At 33.9% G+C, this 20,803-nt stretch overlaps 1 protein-coding gene across 5 annotated transcripts in view; it reads left to right on the top strand.

Annotated features, from left to right (window-relative positions):
* LOC148942348 (uncharacterized) overlaps positions 1 to 20,803 on the top strand; it is an 81,638-nt gene that overhangs the window by 21,945 nt on the left and 38,890 nt on the right. For all 5 annotated transcript variants that reach the window (XM_089103643.1, XM_089103646.1, XM_089103647.1 and 2 more), the window contains exons 2-4: positions 5,781 to 5,884; positions 7,813 to 7,983; positions 15,165 to 15,323. In XM_089103643.1, coding sequence (XP_088959769.1) covers positions 5,842 to 5,884; positions 7,813 to 7,983; positions 15,165 to 15,323 — 373 coding nt within the window. In that variant the 5' untranslated portion in view covers positions 5,781 to 5,841. The remainder of the gene's footprint in view (positions 1 to 5,780; positions 5,885 to 7,812; positions 7,984 to 15,164; positions 15,324 to 20,803) is intronic.

Genomic DNA, 20,803 nt, shown 5'->3' with positions numbered 1-20,803 from the left:
AGGGTTGTGGGGGAGTGTCCTTCTCAAAAACATATTTTCTATCTGGAAACCAACTACGCTGAAAAAAATGACTATCACAAAATTTTAATTGGATGTGTGGACATAGGGGGGGGGCTAGTTGCCCTCCAATCACTTTCGACTATTAAAAAGGGCACTAGCCCTTTGAATTTCCAATCGAATGAGCCTTTTTGGAAGTTTCTTCGGCAATGCCTTCTATGAAAACCTTACATGCCCCCTGGGCATAACTTTAAACCCTTGCCCTGAGAGTTGTGGGGGAGTTTCCTTCTCAAAAAAATATTTTATATCCGGAAATCAACTACGCCGAACAAAATGGTTATCTAAAAATTTTGATTGGATGTATTTGGGGTAATGATGGGCTTAGGCGGCTAGTTGCCCTCCAATCACTTTCGACTATTAAAAGGGCACTAGCCCTTCGAATTTCCAATCGAACCAGCCTGTTTTGAAGTTTCTATGAAAACGCCTTCTATAAAAACCTTATATACCCCAAGGGCATAACTTAAAACCCTTGACCTGAGGGTTGTCAAAATTTTGATTGGATGTTTGTGGGGGAATGATGGATGTGGGGGGCTAGTTGTCCTCCAATCACTTTCAACTATTAAAAGGACACTAGAATTCTCAATTTCCAGTCGAATGAGCTCCGTTTGAAGTTTTTACGACGACCCCTTCCATATGAAGTGCCCTTTTCTAAAGGAAAAAAATAATACATAGTACATTATGCCAATATTGTTCTTATATGCCAACAGGGCATAACTTAAAACCCTTGCCCCAAGGGTTGTGGGGGAATTTCCTCCTCAAAAACATATTAGAAGGGGGCTAGTTGCCCTCCAATCACTTTCGACTATTAAAAAGGACACTAGCCCTTTTAATTTTCAATCGAATGAGCCGGTTTTGAAGTTTCTACGACAACACCTTCTATAAAAACCTTATATGCCCCCAGGACATAACTTAAAACCCTTGCCCTGACAGTTTTGGGGGAGTGTCCTCCTCAAAAACATATTTTCTATCTGGAAATCTACTACGCTGAACAAAATGGCTATCTCAAAATTTTGATTGTATATGTTTAGGGGAATACTGGGCATGGGGGGGGGAGGGGGCTAGTTGCCCTCCAATAACTTTCGACTATTAAAAAGGGCACTAGCACATTGAATTTCCATTCGAATGAGCACCTTTTGAAGTTTCTAAGACAACCCCTTCAATAAAAACCTTATATGCCCCCAGGGCATAACTTAAAACCCTTGTCCTGAGGGTTTTGGGGGAGTGTCCTCCTCAAAAACATATTTTCTATCTGGAAATCAACTACGCTGAGCAAAATGGCTATCTCAAAATTGTGATTAGATATGTTTGGGGGAATGGTGTCCATGGGGGTGGTAGTTGCCCTCCAATCACTTTCGACTATTAAAAAGGGGACTAGCCCTTCGAATTTCCAATCGAATGGGCCTGTTTTGAAGTTTGTACGACTGCACCTTCTATAAAAACCTTACTTGCCCCCAGGGCATAACTTAAAACCCTTGCCCTGAGGGTTGTGGGGGAGTGCCCTCCTAGAAAACATATTTTCAATATTGAAATCAACTACACTGAACAAAATGGCTATCTAAGAATTTTGATTGGATGTGTTTGGGGGAATGATGGGCTGGGGGGTGGTCTAGTTTCCCTCCAATCCCTTTTGACTATTAAAAAGGTCACTAGCTCTTTGAATTTCCAATCGAATGAGCTTTTTTTGAAGTTTCTACGACAATGCCTTTTATGAAAACCTTATATACCAACAGGGCATAACTTAAAACCCTTGCCCTGAGGGTTGTGGGGGAATGTCCTCCTCAAAAACATATTTTATATCTGGAAATCAACGACGCTGAACAAAATGGCTGTCTCAAAATTCTGTTTGGATTTGTTTGGGGGAATTATGGGCGTGGGGGGGGGCTAGTTGCCCTCCAATCACTGTCGACTATTAAAAAGGGCACTAGCCCTTGGAATTTCCAATCGAATGAGCCTGTTTTGAATTTTCTACGACAACAACTTCTATAAAAACCTTATATGTTCCTAGGGCATAACTTAAAACCCTTGCCCTGACGGTTGTGGGGGAATGTCCTCCTCAAAACATATTTTTTATCGAGAAATCAACTACGCTGAACAAAATGGCTATCTCAAAATTTTGATTGGATGTGTTTGGGGGAATGATGGGCTTTGGGGGCTAGTTGCCCTCCAATCACTTTCGACTATTAAAAGGACAAAACCTTATGGACACTCCCCCACAACCCTCTGGGCAAGGGTTTTAAGTAATGCCCTGGGGGAATATAAGAACGATGTTGGCACAATGTATTATTTATTATTTTTTCCTTTAGAGCAGGGGACTTCGTATCGAAGAAGTTGTCGTAGAAACTTCGAAAAGGGCTCATTCAATTGGAAATCGGAGTGGCTTGTGCCCTTTTTATAGTAGAAAGTAATTGGAAGGCGACTAACACCCCTCTCACGCCCACCATTTCCCCAAACACAACCAATCAAAATTTTGAGATAGCCATGTTGTTCAGCGTAGCTGAAAGTTCTGGAAATTCGGTCTTAGAGGATGACAACCACCCTAACAGAACTTAGGGTAAGGGTTGTAATTTATGCCCTGGGGGCATATAAGGTGTTTATAAAAAGCGTTGTCGGTTCCAAAAGGGCTCATTCGATTGCAAATCGAAAGGTCTAGTGTCCTTTTTTAATAGTCGAAAGTGATTGGAAGGCTTGACATTCTTATTGTAAAGATCGAAGTGGGTATTATGTATAATTTTTTGTTGTTTTTGTTTTTTAGACCAGGGCACTTTTTATAGAAGGAGTTGTCGTGGGAACTTCGAAAAGGGCTCATTCGATTGAAAATAGAAAGGGCTGATGCCCTTTGTAATAGTCGAAAGTGATTTGAGGGTAACTAATCACCCTTTTACTCCCACCCTCCCATTTCTGCTCTTAAAATTTAACCAAATCAAAATACCGTAAGTGTATCCAAGCTATCAAAGAAAGTAAACAGATTTTTTTAGCGAATGGTGTCAAGTTTTCCATTTCAGGTCAACTAGAGGACGTATGAAACTAAATTAAACACTACCATTTGTGTCAAAATTTTTAAAAGGGTGTATGTTGTTGAAAAGTACTGAAAATTTGTCTCCAGCATACAAATAGCAGGCCAATTTATGAAGTCTAAAAAAACAAAAAGATTTAAAGTATTATTTTCTTTTTCCCTGAAAAGACTATGCCAATATAAAACAAACAGAAATTAATTAAAAGATACTGTTTCCACAAAATGAGTTTTTCAGATAAATGCAAATAACCCCTTTGACCAAAAAATGAGCAAAAATAAAATCCAACTACCCGACAGGCGCGGAACCATCACTACTCAACATTAACAAACATATAGGACCGAAGCTGAACATTAATTACAATTAATGGCCGGATCAATCTCAGCATGAACTGACACTAAAATGGGTTTGATGAAAAATCTTTAGACTTTCACAAGTCCAGAACAAAATTTGCACTTTTCTGAAAAAATACAAATGAATGTGCATTGTCAGTTTAATTTACATATACTGATATTTAGTAATCAAAATGTTAAAATTATTTGATTTATTAAAGTTACAAAAGTAAAAACATTTATATTTTTTCAGTAAAGGGCTCAAGTAAAGTGTTACAGGGTGCTGGTAGACCACAATTAGGATTTAAGATGGGGGAATCTTATAATGCCAGTTACTATGTGCCTTACCAGGATGAAAATAGTTCAGATATATCTATATATCTATATATATATATATATATATATATATATATATATATATATATATATATATATATATATATATATATATATATATATATATATATATATATATATATATATATATATATATATATATATATATATATATATATATATATATATATATATATATATATATATATATATATATATATATATATATATATATATATATATATATATATATATATATAGTAATGTATATTATATACACTACTATCTATATATAATATATATAGTGGGTAATTTTGATATATTATACTATTTATTATAACCATTAACCAAAGTTGGATCAAAGGCCTGTCAGTTCTGATGTGACCTTGGCTTCACCTATTTTTGATAACCTAAATCTCTTTGTTCTTGTCAATTCCAATTGTTTTGTGCTTTCCTTTACAAGATCATATTTTTTTAATCTAATTTGATCTCTGATAAAATCAAGTTAGATACTCAATGATCATTCAAAAAGTTTTATCATGAAAAAAAATAAGAATTGAATGTTTGATTGATTATTCAATATTTTATTTTTTTATTCAGTTACCATTTCACTTTTATATAAGAAAGATTGTCTTGTACTCTAGTGCTTATTTTTAAGGTTTGTCTCCTTCAAATATTGTGTAAACTATTATCTATATGCTTCTGATTTTTATTCTGCACCAAGGATAGTTCAGCTGAGGTGTAAACCAAAATTCTGAATATTTTGAAAAACTTTCTTTTTGCTTTAGCTCACTTGCAGATGTAATTCTGGAGATTTCACTTTTATAAAACAAAGGCAATCTTAGGTCATCAGTGTTCAGTACTCAGAGCGCCAATTAGAGGAGGAATTTGTCTCCCTTTTAAATTTTGATTGAAACACTTTTAGGAAATTTCATTGGAAAATAATGCTTTTTGGCATTTTCATGGAATAAAATGAAAAATAATTTGCATTCCTAGCTTTTGGACAATTCATCCCCCTCCTCTTACTGCATTTTTGTGAATGCAGATAACTGATAGTTCATTTTTTCACAGAAACTTTGAATCTACCAAGTGAATTCTATAACTTAGCTGGGTAAAATGTAAAAACACTACTTGGCTCACAATGCATCACCTTTAATAATGGTATAATTGAAACACAAGAATGAAAGGATTCTTGGAAGGTTTCAAAAAGGAAATTGACAAGTTAAAATTAAACACTAGCCCAGAAAATACTAACTACATTTCTAAAAAAGAAATCTTGATAACACTTAGAACATTCCAACAGTTGGTCTTTAATGTAGAGTCTTGAGTCTGAAGTTGCATGAAGCTTATTTTTATGTTTTTTCTTGATAAATGCGTAGGTTGAAAACGCCCTCTCAAGATATATTGAGCTTTGGAAAGGCAACAAACGCTTCAGGACTACATCACTTTGCTTTTGGAAATCCAAAATTCTAGTGCTATCTTTAAGGAGTCCTTTATAATTGTTTGATCTTCAGACTATTTTTAACAAAATATCCAAAATTTCAGTCAGATGTTCTTATTGAGAAGGCAGTTAAAAAGAGGATTCGACATTGCTGGTTGACCTCCATTCACATTTATTCCTTAAAGATGGTACTAGAAATGTTTTTGGCAATTTGATTAGTTCTCTGTTGACCTTAGACAACCGATGCCTCAATGTGAAGTGAGTCTGGGAAAACATAATAATAATAATACATTGAAGCATTATGATTTTTACTATGGACAACGTTTGAGTATTGCCTCTGAATGGACTTTAATTTTCTAAGAATCTTAGATTTCCATTACTGTGTTTTGGGTAAACAAAGAAGTCAAGTCTATTTACCATAAGACTATTTTTATTGGAAGTGGTTAATACGAGATTAAAGTGTTAATAAATTGGCTTTTAATTTTGGAATCCATTTACCTATTCTTGTTTTCTATGTTTCTCAAAACTATTTTCTAGGCTAGGTCCTCCTTGTACTCTTTGAAGATACGGGTATCAAATTTGTTTATTATTTAGTTTCTGTAGATTTTAACTGTCCAGAGCAGCCAAGTGAAGCTCACTGTGTATTTGACTCAATTAGTGAAAGATGGACAGTTCAAACGTCTTTGGAATCACTGCTGTGAAGAAAGGTAATTGATGCTGCAGTTGATTAAGCCAATATGCTTTATATTCTGCTACTTTTTCTAGAAATGTAGGACAAGTACAATGTTCCATTTATTTTTTGCAACTTTAATTAGAACAAATTGTAAAAACTATCAATTATTCTTTTAACTGAAATCCTGTTAATCATGGCTTATTGTAGCCTCTATGTGAATTGATAAATGAATACCCTCTGATCAACGAACTAATCATCAATTTTAATGACATTTTTTCCTCCCTTTAAATTTTAAATCTATTTTTAGGAGGGGTCGAAAGAATATCCCCATTTCCTTGAAAAAATGGTTTTAAGTTAAACTTAAAAGTAATTAAGCTAATAATCAGGAGTAATAGGGTTTCCAAACATAGAGGGAATGCGTAAATTGTGTTTTTTTTTAGATTATAAACATCTAGAAACCTTTACTTTTAACCTGAAGATAATTTTACATTGCCTTTTAGGGTGTTGCATTTTGTTTACACCAGGTTAAACTTCTGATGGATCTCAAGCATATCCCATTCACTTTTAAGAAATTTGATGAAAAACTAGTTGTGATCATGGCTCATAACAGGAGCTCCCAGAGGAGTATTAAGACGGGGCTAAATTCAAGTCATTTCTGACTTCAGCATAAAACATATAAAATAGAAAATAAAAGAACATTTACTGACAAAAGTAGTTATCATACTTCTTAAAACAAGTCAATAAGATAACTTAGGAACTCGAAATCATAAGACAAACTTAACCACGCTCTTGTATTTCCTAGGGGTTTCAAAATCAACTCACCAAATCTTTCTCAAGGAAATTTTATATTTTGAGGTTTGTTTAAACTTGACATTTCTTCCCAAAAAAAGTTTCTTTTCAATGAATATTTTAAACAGATTTATTATGACATATAAAGTTAACCTGCTAATATTTTTTGACACAACAAGGACTATGAAATTCTTGGTGAGGTTATTGGTATATACTGCAGAATTAAAAGTAAAGACGGAAAAATTCTAATGAATATTTATCATTTAGATTACGTTTTAGTGTGAAGATCTTAGTAGGGTATGCTAAAAGTTTCTAATGAATACCTTTGATAGGTCGTGATGGGTTATAGTAGTTTACTATGTAAAATCTGATTATAATGTGTTATTAGGCACTGATTTATAAGTCAGTAAGCGATTACTCTTACTATTCATGGCCATTATGTGCTAGGAATTTTTCACGCTATTTGCGAAACACCTAAAAGACACCGTTCAGACAGAAATTCGATTTACGTTTTTATATCGCAATTTCATGCTGCCTAATTTTGATTTAACGGTTTTTTCAATTCTTGAATTCTTTTTCATTTTTCAAAGTTAAATCGTTTATTTAACGTATTGGAAATTGAAAATTTTCATAAAAACTTGTTTTTTGAAATTAAAAATGCAAAAGCCACAGACCTAGTCCTCCCACTCTTCCCATGAAAATTTAATTTTTGCTTTACGGCCCTCCGAAATTCACGATGCCTTCCAACTCCTTCACAAATACTCTCCTCAAAATTCACAAAAATTATTCCAATTTCTCAGAGAGAAATAATGTCAGCTTGGTTTTTAATTTCCAACAGAAGTTTTTCCATCATACATTAGGAGATGAAACCAAGACTACTAGATAATGTAACTTTTATTATACTAATTAATTTTTATTAATAATTTTAGATTTTCATTTATCTGGAACTAGTATATAATGTTATTGTTTTAGTGCATATTTAGCTCCAAACGTGACGGTGTTTTTTCCTTGTTTGGTTCCCTTCTGATATAAGTTACTTTCTGCTTTACGTATAGTTATGTACTGTAAACTGTTTAATTGTGCAAAACTTTTTTGGGGTGTTAAAAGTGTCTTTGATCATCATTAAATCATTGTTCTGAGATTTATCGAATAAATTTTCCATAATTTTTTTAGAACATGAAGATTCTCTACCAAATGAACAAAAAAGACTGTTTGAATGTACTAATCATATTCTATTTCCTATGGAGGGTAGTAATCTTGTGAATTTGTTTCAAGACGTATATGCCAAGCTCGAACCCAATTGCAACCCTCTGAAACTAGAGCCAAATGTTAACGTGGACTGTGGTGTGCTTTCAGATATGTATTCTTATGTTTGGAGGCCAAAATAGACTATAAAATTTTGAACTACCTTGGAAAATGCATTAGAAACTCAAAAGTAATTTTAGTGGATGGTCATGAAGTTAATTGTTTCGAAAATCGTGTCTAGTGGTCCTATTTTCGGAACTTTTTTATTTTTTAAGGGTCTTTGGAGTTCGGAATGGTTTGAAATAATCATGTTGTTTCCAAAGTTTATTCTTGAAAAAAAATTCAAATAAGGAAATTTTTGGTCTTGTTAAAATCCTTTTCTAACATTCTAGGAATGTGCTATACAATCTATTGTTTTTGGGAAACACATTAAACTGTATAAAGGATGCCAACAATTATAGTGATATGGGTTTTGTAACTCTGTCACACGTGGTTTTATTAATGACGAAGATAATTTCTTAAACCACATTGGCCTGACATCACAAAGAAAGAAAAACGAGCAAAAATGGGGTTTTTATAGGCCAAATGAAGATACTGAAAAAACAAAAGGAATATTTCGAAAGGACAAACGCCTTTCTTCTTCAGCGCGAAACTAAAAGATGTATCAATAAAAGCCGAAAATTAAAAGAATGAAAACCAGCGACCTAACAACCATAAACGCGAGTTATTCGCCAATATCCGCGATTTGCACAAAATCAAAAAAAAAATCATGAACTGCCATCGACGGATACTAGCGAGCAACTGACTAATGAAAGGAATCAATTCATTCACTCGAAAAAACAAAACGAACCAGCAATTAAATAAGTTGGAAAACTATGTCGTTTGATTTCAGATTTTAATTAAGGCATTTCTTGCAGACACCCTTTGAGACCTAAGGGGTTGTTCACGTGTTTGATTAGATGACTGGGAAAGTGGTTCAAGGTTTATTTCAGGGATTACTAACGTATCGGCTTCTCTTTTGAGAAAACCGAAATATGACTCGTTTATTCTTTAATCACCGGAATCTCTGTTGAAAGCTAGGCCTAAATGTTGGTATTTATAAATTTCAACAGCTTCTCTGTAGTGCTGGACAATACCTTTATCATGCGAAATAAAACTAGCTTGATTAAACAAAATAGTATGGTCTGGTTTTTCAAAAATGTGCTCTGCAAGGGCAGAGTCAAAAATTTCTGGTTTTTTCCGCTTTTTAAGTGTATTATTAATTGAACTAGAATGCTGGGTTAATCTATCTGTTAGTCGCTGATTAGTTCTTCCGATATACCAAAGACCACACGAACAAGGAATTTTGTAGACACCAGAGTTTTCACCTATCGGGATAGGGTCTTTACCTTGATAAATTTGGGACCTGATAGTTTTTCTTGGTCTATAATAAGTGTAAATGTTATTTTTCCTTAGATTTTTTGAAATGTGGTCTGAAACCCCTTTAATGTATGGGAGACCAAGATAAACTGAATTTTCCCTTTGATTTGTGTTTTCTGTGGAACTAACTGATAATCTTTTAATGCGTTTTGTAATTACAGAATTTATTAAACTAATTGGATAACCATTCCCAAATAAAATATCTCTAAGGTGGTTGAGTTCTAAATCCAAGAAACGTGTTGAACAAACTTTCAATGCTCTATCAACTAGAGAAGTGACAACTCCTCTTTTCACAGCAGGAGAATGATTGGAGGAATAACTTAAGTAACGGTCATTTTGTGTGGGTTTTATATATACACTAAACTCTAAACATGAATATTTTCGGTGCACCAGAACATCTAAGAAAGTAAGACGCCTCTCTATCTCTGATTCCTGAGTAAATTTCAGTTTTGGATCCAAGGAGTTGAGCAAGTGAAGAAAAGAACCCAGAGACTCGTCACCATGCTCCCATAAATAAAAAATGTCATCTTTAAAACAAACCCAAAATTCAGGTTTACAATAACTTTTCAAAATAGCCCTTTCTTCAAGGTTTTCCATAAAGATATCAGCCTGTATAGGAGACATGGGGGCACCTATGGAGAGCCCATATTTCTTTCTACAAGAAATACCTCTATAATGGAAGTAAAAAGAAGTTCTGTTACAAAGGGCTGTAAGCAAAAGAAGTGTCTGATTCGAAAGAGTAGAATTTTCTTATATAGATGGGTTAGAATTAAGTTTGAGGATCACAATTGGTATACATTGAATCTGCATCAAAACTGCCAATTCTTGTATTTGGTTTAACCGAAACTTGCTTTACCTTGGAAACAAAATCAGCGGAATTTTTAATATAGGATTTTTGAGCCTGAATTAGTGGGCGAAATATCACTGATAAGAATTTTCCTATTTTTGCTGTAGGAGAATTAAAAGAAGAAACACTGGGTCGAAGTGGATTACCAGGCTTATGAACTTTAGAAAGACCATAAAAGTGAGGGGACGTACATCCGCGGGTGTAAAACCTTTTGTACAGCTGATCTGTAATTTCACCTTTTTGTTTTAGATGAGAAAGCTCTTTTCGGACATCCTGTACAAATTTGACTGTGGGATCGGTAGGTAATTGTTCATATGTGTTAGAATTATTTAAAATTTCTCTGACTTTTTTGTCGTAATCATCTGAATCTAATACAAAAACAGTATTGCCTTTATCGGCTTTCGTAATAATCCTGGAATGATCTTTTTTTAATGCGTGTAAGACCAAGTGTTCATTTTTACTAAAATTTTTTAAATTTCGATTATTAATAGAAGGCGAATCCAACAAAGTTTCAACAAATTGTGCTCTAACCTCAGCAATCTCTCAAATATCCTCACGAGAGTCATGAAAAGCACCCTCTGTGTTCGCGATAATTTCACTATAAGGTATTTTCGAAGGGGTTATCGAAAATTTCAATCCTTTCGATAGAACCTGATTTTGCTCTGTTGTAAGGGGCGTGGAGCTGAGATTTATCACAGCAGGACCAGGAAACGCATTTGGGACAAAAGTCGATGGCAGTTCATGTTTTTTCTGAATTTTGTGCAAATCACTGATACTGGTGAATAACTCGATTTTTTGTTTGTTAGGTAGTTTGTTTTAATTCTTCTAATTTTTTGCTTTTATTGATACTTCGTGTCGTTTCGCGCTAAATAAGATAGGCGTTTGTCCTCTCAATATATTAGCTTTGTTTTTTTCAGTCTATTAATTTTGCCTATCAAAACTCCATATTTGATCGTTTTTCTTTCTTTATGTGATGTCAGGCCAATGTGGTTTAAGAAATTATCTTCGTCATGCTTATGGGGAGCATTCTACCAATGTTGTCACTACATTCATACCTCTTGTGAGAAAAAAAGCTAATTTGATTAATCAACAGTATTTTCTTCATAATTGTAAAATGAACCGTATTTTACCCAAGTCAATGCGACCTTCACTTCACTTGAACACACGTAACGAACGGAAATTTACAGAATGTATAGGGTTTGGTATTTTAAATCATGTTATTAGCGACTGCGAAAGCAAGCGCTAACGGTTAAATCAGGATATTTTCAGGCTTGAGCGAGAAATATTATGTACGCTTTCTTATGCTGATTTTCATCAAATTAAGGCTATTGCTAAAAATTCTTTTCAGCATGATTTTAGGATTTCTAGACAAAGACTTTCTAAGAAATTACACCGTTTAAAGTTGGAAAAACTCTCTAATAATCCACCTTTTGTCCCAAATGTGTTTCCTGGTCCTGCTGTGATAAATCTCAGCTCCACGCCCCTTACAACAGAGCAAAATCAGGTTCTATCGAAAGGATTGAAATTTTCGATAACCCCTTCGAAAATACCTCATAGTGAAATTATCGCGAACACAGAGGGTGCTTTTCATGACTCTCGTGCGGATATTGGAGAGATTGCTGAGGTTAGAGCACAATTTGTTGAAACTTTGTTGGATTCGCTATCAATTAATAATCGAAATTTAAAAAATTTTTGTAAAAATGAACACTTGGTCTTACACGCATTAAAAAAAGATCATTCCAAGATTATTACGAAAGCCGATAAAGGTAATACTGTTGTTGTATTAGATTCAGATGATTTAGACAAAAAAATCGGAGAAATTTTAAATGATTCTAACACATATGAACAATTAGCTACCGATCCCACAGATAAATTTGTACAGGAAGTCCGAAAAGAACTTTCTTATCTAAAAGGAAAAGGTGAAATTACAGATCAGTTGTACAAAAGGTTTTACCCACGCGGTTGCACGTCCCCTCGCTTTTATGGTCTTCCTAAAGTTCATAAGCCCGGTAATCCACTTCGACCCATTGTTTTTCTTTTAATTCTCATACAGCAAAAATAGGAAAATTCTTATCAGTGATATTTTGCCCACTAATTCAGGCTCAAAAATCCTATATTAAAAATTCCGCTGATTTTGTTTCCAAGGTAAAGCAAGTTTCGGTTAAATCAAATACAAGAATTGTCAGTTTTGATGCAGATTCAATGTATACAAATTGTGATCCTCAAAAGGCCGAACTGTTTTTGGAGCAAAAACTTAATTCTAACCCATCTATATCAGAAAATTCTACTCTTTCGAATCAGACACTTCTTTCGCTTACAGCCTTTTGTAACAGAACTTCTTTTTACCTCCATTATAGAGGCATTTTTATAGACAGAAATATGGGCTCTCCATGGGTGCCCCTCTTTCTCCAATACAGGCTGATATTTTCATGGAAGACCTTGAAGAAAGGGCTATTTTGCAAAGTTCTTGTAAACCTGAATTTTGGGTTCGTTTTAAAGATGACATTTTATATTTATGGGAGCATGGTGACGAGTCTCTGGGTTCTTTTCTTCACTTGCTCAACTCCTTGGATCCAAAACTGAAATTTACTCAGGAATCAGAGATAGAGAGGCGTGTTCCTTTCTTAGATGTTATGGTGCACCTAAATGATTCATGTTTCGAGTTTAGTGTATATATAAAACCCACACATAATGACCTTTACTTAAGTTATTCCTCCAATCATTCTCCTGCTGTGAAAAGAGGAGTTGTCACTTCTCTAGTTGATAGAGCATTGAAAGTCTGTTCAACACGTTTCTTGGATTTAGAACTCAACCACCTTAGAGATATTTTATTTGGGAATGGTTATCCAATTAGTTTAATAAATTCTGTAATTACAAAACGCATTAAAAGATTATCAGATAGTTCCACAGAAAACACTAATCAAAGGAAAAATTCAGTTTATCTTGGTCTCCCATACATTAAAGGGATTTCAGACCACATTTCAAAAAATCTAAGGTAAAATAACATTTACACTTATTATAGACCCAGAAAAACTATCAGGTCCCAAATTTATCAAGGTAAAGATCCTATCCCAATAGGTGAAAACTCCGGTGTCTACAGAATTCCTTGTTCGTGTGGTCTTTGGTATATCGGAAGAACTAATCAGCGACTAACAGATAGATTAACCCAGCATTCTAGTTCAATTAATAATACACTTAAAAAGCGGAAAAACCAGAAAATTTTGACTCTGCCCTTGCAGAGCACATTTTTGAAAAACCAGACCATACTATTTTGTTTAATCAAGCTAGTTTTATTTCGCATGATAAAGGTATTGTCCAGCACTACAGAGAAGCTGTTGAAATTTATAAATACTAACATTTAGGTCTAGCTTTAAACAGAGATTCCGGTGATTTAAGAATAAACGAGTCATATTTCGGTTTTCTCAAAAGAGAAGATACGTTAGTAATCCCTGAAATAAACCTTGAACCACTTTCCCGGTCATCTAATCAAACACGTGAACAACCCCTTAGGTCTCAAAGGGTGTCTGCAAGAAATGCCTTAATTAAAATCCAAAATCAAACGACATAGTTTTCCAACTTATGTAATTGCTGGTTCGTTTTGGTTTTTCGAGTGAATGAATTGATTTCTTTCATTTGTCAGTTGTTCACTAGTATCCGTCGATGGCAGTTCATGTTTTTTTTGGATTTTGTGCAAATCGCGGATATTGTCGAATAACTCGCTTTTATGGTTGTTAGGTAGTTGGTTTTAATTCTTTTAATTTTTGGCTTTTATTGATACATCGTTTCGTTTTGCGCTGAAGAAGAGAGGCGTTTGTCCTCTCGAAATATTCGCTTTGTTTTTTCAGTATCTTCATTTTGTCTATAAAAACCCCATTTTGGCTCGTTTTTTCTTTCTTTATGTTTATTAATGACACTTAAGAAACACATAATATTAATATCTAACTAGAAATAAAATCAAACAAAATCATTTATTTTATCATCGTTGACACTGGGTATTGTAAATGATCTGGTGAGAAATAGTAATCTGGAGGCTAATTAAGTTGGAGTTTGTCGTTATTAATTGGGTTTTACATATGGTTTTCTTGGCCACTATACTGTATTCTGGCTTGATAGTGTTGGCTCCCACATTCAGTAACATTACTTCTCTTCTATAGATTATGAATGTACAGAAAATATTTCTTTTTAATGTTTATTCTATTAATTCCTCATATGTGTCAGGGATTTCTGGCCGTTGCAATTCCTGTCTGAAAATATCAAGAAAACATGACCCAATTTAAACATTGTATATAGGTGAGGTTGATTAGCATAATAACGTATAGCTGTTTCTTTCTTGCTCAATCAACTTATATTCAACTTCTGATTCAATGTTTACAAATGAGTTGATTTCCTTAATTTTGATTGGGTAGTTAGATATCTTGAACAAGTGATATAAAGAGTATTGGTTGATCAACGGAATGATTATAATGGGAAAGAATTCGTCATGAATTTCTGTAAAAAGTACTCTTTGTGAAGTGCTAATACATAGATGAGATTTCCGGTTGAGTTGGTATATTTAGTCTAAAAGTGAAATATTTTTTTTATGTCGAATAAGATTGCATTTAAACTTGATGGGTCAACTAGGTCATAAAATAGTTTGTCTTTTGTTATTTCAAGTGATGCAAACCCAAGTCTGCTTACGTTTGTGGGGGCCTGAGAGGTTGACCATTCCAGACAGGATCGTAAACCTCTGGCATAGGGTTTTCACCTAGGTAATAATCAACGGGATACTCGTTATTCCAAAAGAATTTATCTTAAATTTGTTAGTGCTATAAATTTTTGCTATTAAAATAAACCGAAATAAAAGTCGCTATTTGTGCCAATCACCATAGTCACCTGAGTGGTAAGTCACCGATTAGTCGGAAATGACTAGTTTTTCTCTCTAAGCAGAGTTTTTCAAAACTTTTTAGACATTATTTAAGTAACAAACTTATTCATTATTCGCATTTTTATGTGATTTCTATTGCAACTTTCGTAGAACCTAAAGATGAATCCTCAAACGACGATAAACATGTTCTCTCTTTATTATCAATGAAACACCAAGACAATCTTTTGGCTAGTACTTCTGGCATATCTGCAGATTGCAAGCCTAATTATGGTCATCTTAAACTGGAGTCACAAAGTGGCGAGGATATAGGTATGTTTCAAATATCTTAAGCTTCTTGTGTAAATTTGAATGTTCAAAATAATAAAGTATATCACTTCCTTTGAAATTGCGGCGGGGCGTCAAAGTTCTATGTTTGCTGCTTCTGATCGAGCTGGTTACATTTGTAAAATAAACATTTAGTTAACAAACGTCGTGGACAGTTTTAGTTATCAGGATATTAAATTTTGTATCCCAAGTAAATCTTCGAACAAAACGACAAACATACCTTAATTTGCAACTGTTTTCTAACATTTGTAACTTATTAGCGCTTTTTTGTGTTTTAAACATATTAGATATATTCTTTTGTTTCTAATGCAAGGATATAGACGTGTGTACAAGTACTGTGGTATTTTTTAGACCTATTCTTTTTGGGTTTTGAGCAAGTTCATGCACAACTCAAGCTATTTTTACAATAATAAAGGAATGAGGAATTCGTAGAATGACAAGAATAATGCATCAAATTAGCTTGTTTAAATTTTTGACGGAGGCAAGATTACCTAACATAAAATTTGAATAGTTGATTAAGGTTAAAACTGTTAGAGCTGAATTTATTACCAAATATAAAAAGGCTATACGAATATATCACTTAAGTCATCAAAATTTATTTTGAGCAGTTTGTACCTTATTTTACCTTATTATAAAGTATGTTTCAAATTTGTATCGTTGCTTATCGTTGAGCAAATTCATGATTACCAAGCCGAAATTTTCGCCTATCATTGATATTGCGGTATCTGAGGACATCGTTTTATTTAAAAAACAGATTAAAGACGTATTTTTTGAATGAAGAAATGTAGTTTATTATTAGATTATTTCGTTCCAAGGGGGGGGGGGTTTGCTGTGGTATTTGTTCCGGGGAATATTGATCAATCTGGAACCTCTTTGCCACTTGTTCCAGGGGAATGAAACATAATGTTATTCTGAGAGGTGTTCAACTGTTGAATATAGATATAATATCACTTCCGCCTCTGTAACTCTGTTCTAAACAACAATTCGTTCAAGACTAATGAATAGTTCTTAGTATGAAATTAGTCACTAACACAAGAAAGGAGTCTATTATGAATCGCTGCCACATAGTGACTCTGATTAAGACTAATTCAAAGCGCTAATTCTGCTAAGGGTATATGCTCAGACTTTTTCTTGGGATATCAAGGCCTGTGTCATAATTGGACTAGATTACTATTGGATACCGCCTTATACTTTTTCCTTTGGGGTATTGCCTAACCTCTTCTGTAGGTTTTCGGCATCCTGACAACTATGCATTGCTTTTGGTTCATTAATAATTTTTTAAGCGGTGATACAAAGATTCAAGTTATCATCCGTAAATTAAAGCGTTTATTTCCTTTTCCTATACTCCGTCTTTTACATTTCTATCTAATTTTCCCTTATATATGTTACTATTCGTCTGTGTGGATGTCTACATTTTCTTCTGTACTTGCTCCTGTTCATAATCTTCATGAGAAAGCAGTAAGAGTTCTCCAGTCGACTACACACACTCCTGTTGATCTCCTTAAGATTAGAGATATTTAGGTTATATCTCTATCTTCGTTGGCATATCAATTCTTCCACGGAGATCTCCCATTTTGTTTTTCTGGACTACTTAAGTTAGTAGGTGAAGTAAATTTGTACGTTATTCGAAACTGGGAGGATGGGATGATTACGGCTACTCCCTCGGTTTGTTCAGACTTTGGTCTGGTCGTGTCAGTGGGACGTGCTTGGAACTTGGTTCCTGCTGAATTCGTCAGTTACGAACACTTGGCTCCTTTACAAAACGGATGAAAAGTTTCTTATTAAAGGTAAATATTAAATAATTTATAGTCTTTTTATTGTGTTTTTTTTTGGGGGGGGGGAGGGGATGGTGGTGTTTTTTTGTTTTTGTTTTGTTGGCGTTGGATCATCGATGATGTAGAGAATTTTTTTTATTGTCGGGTGATAGGAGGGTCGCTGTTTCGTGTGGACTGTCGGTGAGTTGACTTATTTTCCTTATAGATTTAATTAGATATTGTTTAGTATTGTTTATGCCAAGTTTTAATATTAGTCATTTATTCTGTGTTGTTTCCCAAATAACGGGCCATTGAGCCCTTTGGGATATTGTTTTTGTTATTTATGGAAATAAATGGAACTTGAACTGGAAAGGAGTCACGAATTCTTTCTTCAACTATGAAAAATATGACACTTTCTGACAACTATGTATTACTTTTGTTGCATTAATAGTATGCTAAGCGGCCACTCAAAGATTCAAGTTATCTTTGTTGGCACTGAAAGAAGTCACGGATTCTTCAATGGGCCACGACTTCCGTCAGTTCCTTAATTAAGCTAATCTTGTTAATAGAGTATTGTCTCCTTGAACAATCGTTTTTGTTTAAAATGAACAATGGAACATTTCATGATTCAACAATGCTTTAAAATTGCAGTCAACGTTCTTTCTTCATTAGTCATTTAACAAAACTTCAACGGAAGACAACTATGTATTACTTTTGTTTCATTAATAATTTGCTAAGCGCCAACTCAAAGATTCAATTTATCTTTGTCGGCACTGAAAGGAGTTCCCAAATTCTTTGATTGATCACGACTTCCGTGAATTCCTTAATTAAACTAATCGCGGTAACAGGATGTTGTTTTTTTTTTGAACAAAAGTTATTGTTCAAGATGAACATAAAGGGTATTGTTCAAGATGAACAATATAATATTTTCTGGCCTACACGTTAATTATCTCGTTTAGCTGTGAATAGCTTTGAACAGCTTATCGGAATAGCTGTGATTAAGTTTGTTTGAAATGCCATGAATATTTTCTTAGCCAGAAAAGATAGAAGGTTTTTATTTTTGTTATCTGACTACGCTACATATTACCCTTCCCATCCTTCAGTGATGTCCCCATCATTGTTCCCCTGATCGGTCCTTCTGTACTTTTGTGATCCTACTACGCTTCATTTTTTTTTTTACAAATTTGACTCACTTTTGATACAACTAATATAGGTATATATTTATACATTCCTGATTACTTTATTATACTTAATTTGCATTGCATTACTTAAGGTTCCTTCTCCGGACTAAAGTTTTTCTATTGTTACATTTTGATTATTCTCTCCCTTCACCTAATACTAAAAATATACCTTCACCTGACACTGAATATATGGCATCTGATAGTAGTACATGATTGAAAAATATGCCTACATGAATAAAATAATACTAAAATTATACCTTCACCTTATACTAAACTTATGTGATATACCAGTATTTTCTAAACTCTAAACTCGTCTAAATAAACATTACATATATAAGGTTGAACTTAGTATACATGATAATAAATTTTTACATAAACTTTTAAACATGTCTCTTATGTCTCAACACTGATGAAGATTATTTCTTAATTTGTTCGTTGATACATATAATTTCACATCTATTTTACCATTTTAAGTGTCTCTATTGCACTAACAAAATGCATTTATTCTACTAGATAATTGTATTTCTGTCTAGACAGTTGTCATTCGGAAAATTGTTAATACATTTTCTTTATCTTGAAGTATGAACTTAACGTTGTTTGTAATAGTTAACATCATACGTTGAGGAATACTGCTATTGGACAATAGTCTAATAGTCAATTAGGATATTCACTACACTTGGGTAAGGAATTTTACTTAAAGTTGGTAAAGATACCTGTATTCTTCTTTCCTCTATGGGTGACGCTGGCATTCACTTGGTTCGTGTCTTAGTGTGTTTATTTTTCATGGGTTTGGGTTATTCTTGAGTTTCCTTTTGTGCGCTTTAATTTTTGGAATTAAATCTTATTTAAAGTTTATGTTTCCCCTAAAAATTGTCTGTGTGGGATTCTGCACATCCTGATGTTTCATCATCAGGGAAGTAACACTATTTTTTTTTAATTTTGCCTAAAACTTAATATTTCTGTTTTGGCATATTACCTCTGATTTAGGACTAGAGTAATTATAGTTGTCAAGCGGTTATTCACTGAGGTTACTTTATTAATGGTTTGGGTTCTGAAGATGGTCACTTGACAATGGTCATGCAGTTGTACGACATGCCGGTCGTTTAGGTTTTCAAAATTACTTTGGGAGATTCCTGTAGTTTTACAATATGCCAGTTGGTGGGGTTCTTAAGGTAGTCATTTCAAAAATAGTCATGCAGTTTTTACGACATGCCGGTCGATGCATTTTTTCGAGAAAGTAATTTTTACAATGATTGCGCAGTCTTTCGACATGCCGGTCGATGAGGTTTTTCGAGATGGTTATTTTTACGATTGTTACGCGGTTTTACGACATGCCGGTCGTTGGGGTTTATTGATGGGGTTACATGTCAACAGGTGTGGTAACTGTGGGCTTCATCTTGACATTTTCATCTTGGGTCTTGTTTGTGGTGAGTACTCTTGGTTGGTTGACGAATGGTGATGATAGATGCTATTTGGTTGTATCCGGGCTGGATTGTACATTTGTAAAGATTAACTTCTATTAGGTCACGCCAATTCCCGGATTAGAAATTCCTATGAAGAATCAGAAATGCTTTATAATGGATAAATAACAAAACATAATAGTATATTGGATTACCTAGAAAATATACTGGTACACGACAACATTTAAGATCTTTTTTGGCACGTAAGAGATTGTATTATATGAATACACTAGTAACCTAATGGATCATTTTAATAGGTTAATACAATACTACGTATAAGCGAAAACTAATAAGCATTTAGCATGACATTATATTACATGGTTAAGTACGAGGTAGGCTACTCGGTTAAGTATGGGGTCTAGATTTACTTTAAGTTTTCGTGCCTTTTATCGCTCATGTACAGCCGTACTGTTTAAGAAACGTATTTTGAAGCGCCTCAGCCGCGCAGTTGTACATAGACAATATTTAAAGAGATGGGTACTGGATATGGCATGTGCGAGTGAGGACCTCTATATTCACTCGTGTGATAATGACCTCCCCTTTGCTTTTGCTTAAATATTTTCTAAAGATTCAGTGTTTAAATACCGTGGGATTTGGATATGTGGGCATCCAACCAGGGTGTAGGAATCCAATCGAATTGCAGCATCATGATCGTCTTTTGGGTTTTGTTCAGCTTGAAATTTCCTTTCAAGCTTTATAGGTAGCTTTGGGCGAGTTCTTGTGCTTAAATATGATTCCTATAATATCTTGGGTTAGAACAGAAAAGTTCTTTACGATATCTTGGGCTGTCGTGTAAACAGCGAAAATTGCCGTGAACATTGTTATATGCATCCTTTTGGTCCATAAAATTAACTTTTACATTAATAGACAACAAAACTATATTAACATTTTCGCGTGTTATTAAGAAATTATTCAAATTTGTAACTGAACGTCCAAATTTATCAAATGCTTACCAAAAAGAAAAAATATCTTTTTTTCAAAAACCACTATTATATTTTGACAAATTTCCAATAAATAACAAGGTTTGCTAATAATCCAGTTTAACTTTTGTTAATCAAACTCATCAAAAA

Source organism: Artemia sp. Qi Xiang Cuo, chromosome 17, assembly GCF_049724085.1.
Source record: "Artemia sp. Qi Xiang Cuo chromosome 17, ASM4972408v1, whole genome shotgun sequence".
NCBI lineage: Eukaryota > Metazoa > Arthropoda > Branchiopoda > Anostraca > Artemiidae > Artemia > Artemia sp. Qi Xiang Cuo.
The sequence above is the reverse complement of the archived record's forward strand: the minus strand, read 5'-3'. Positions and strand labels throughout refer to the sequence as shown.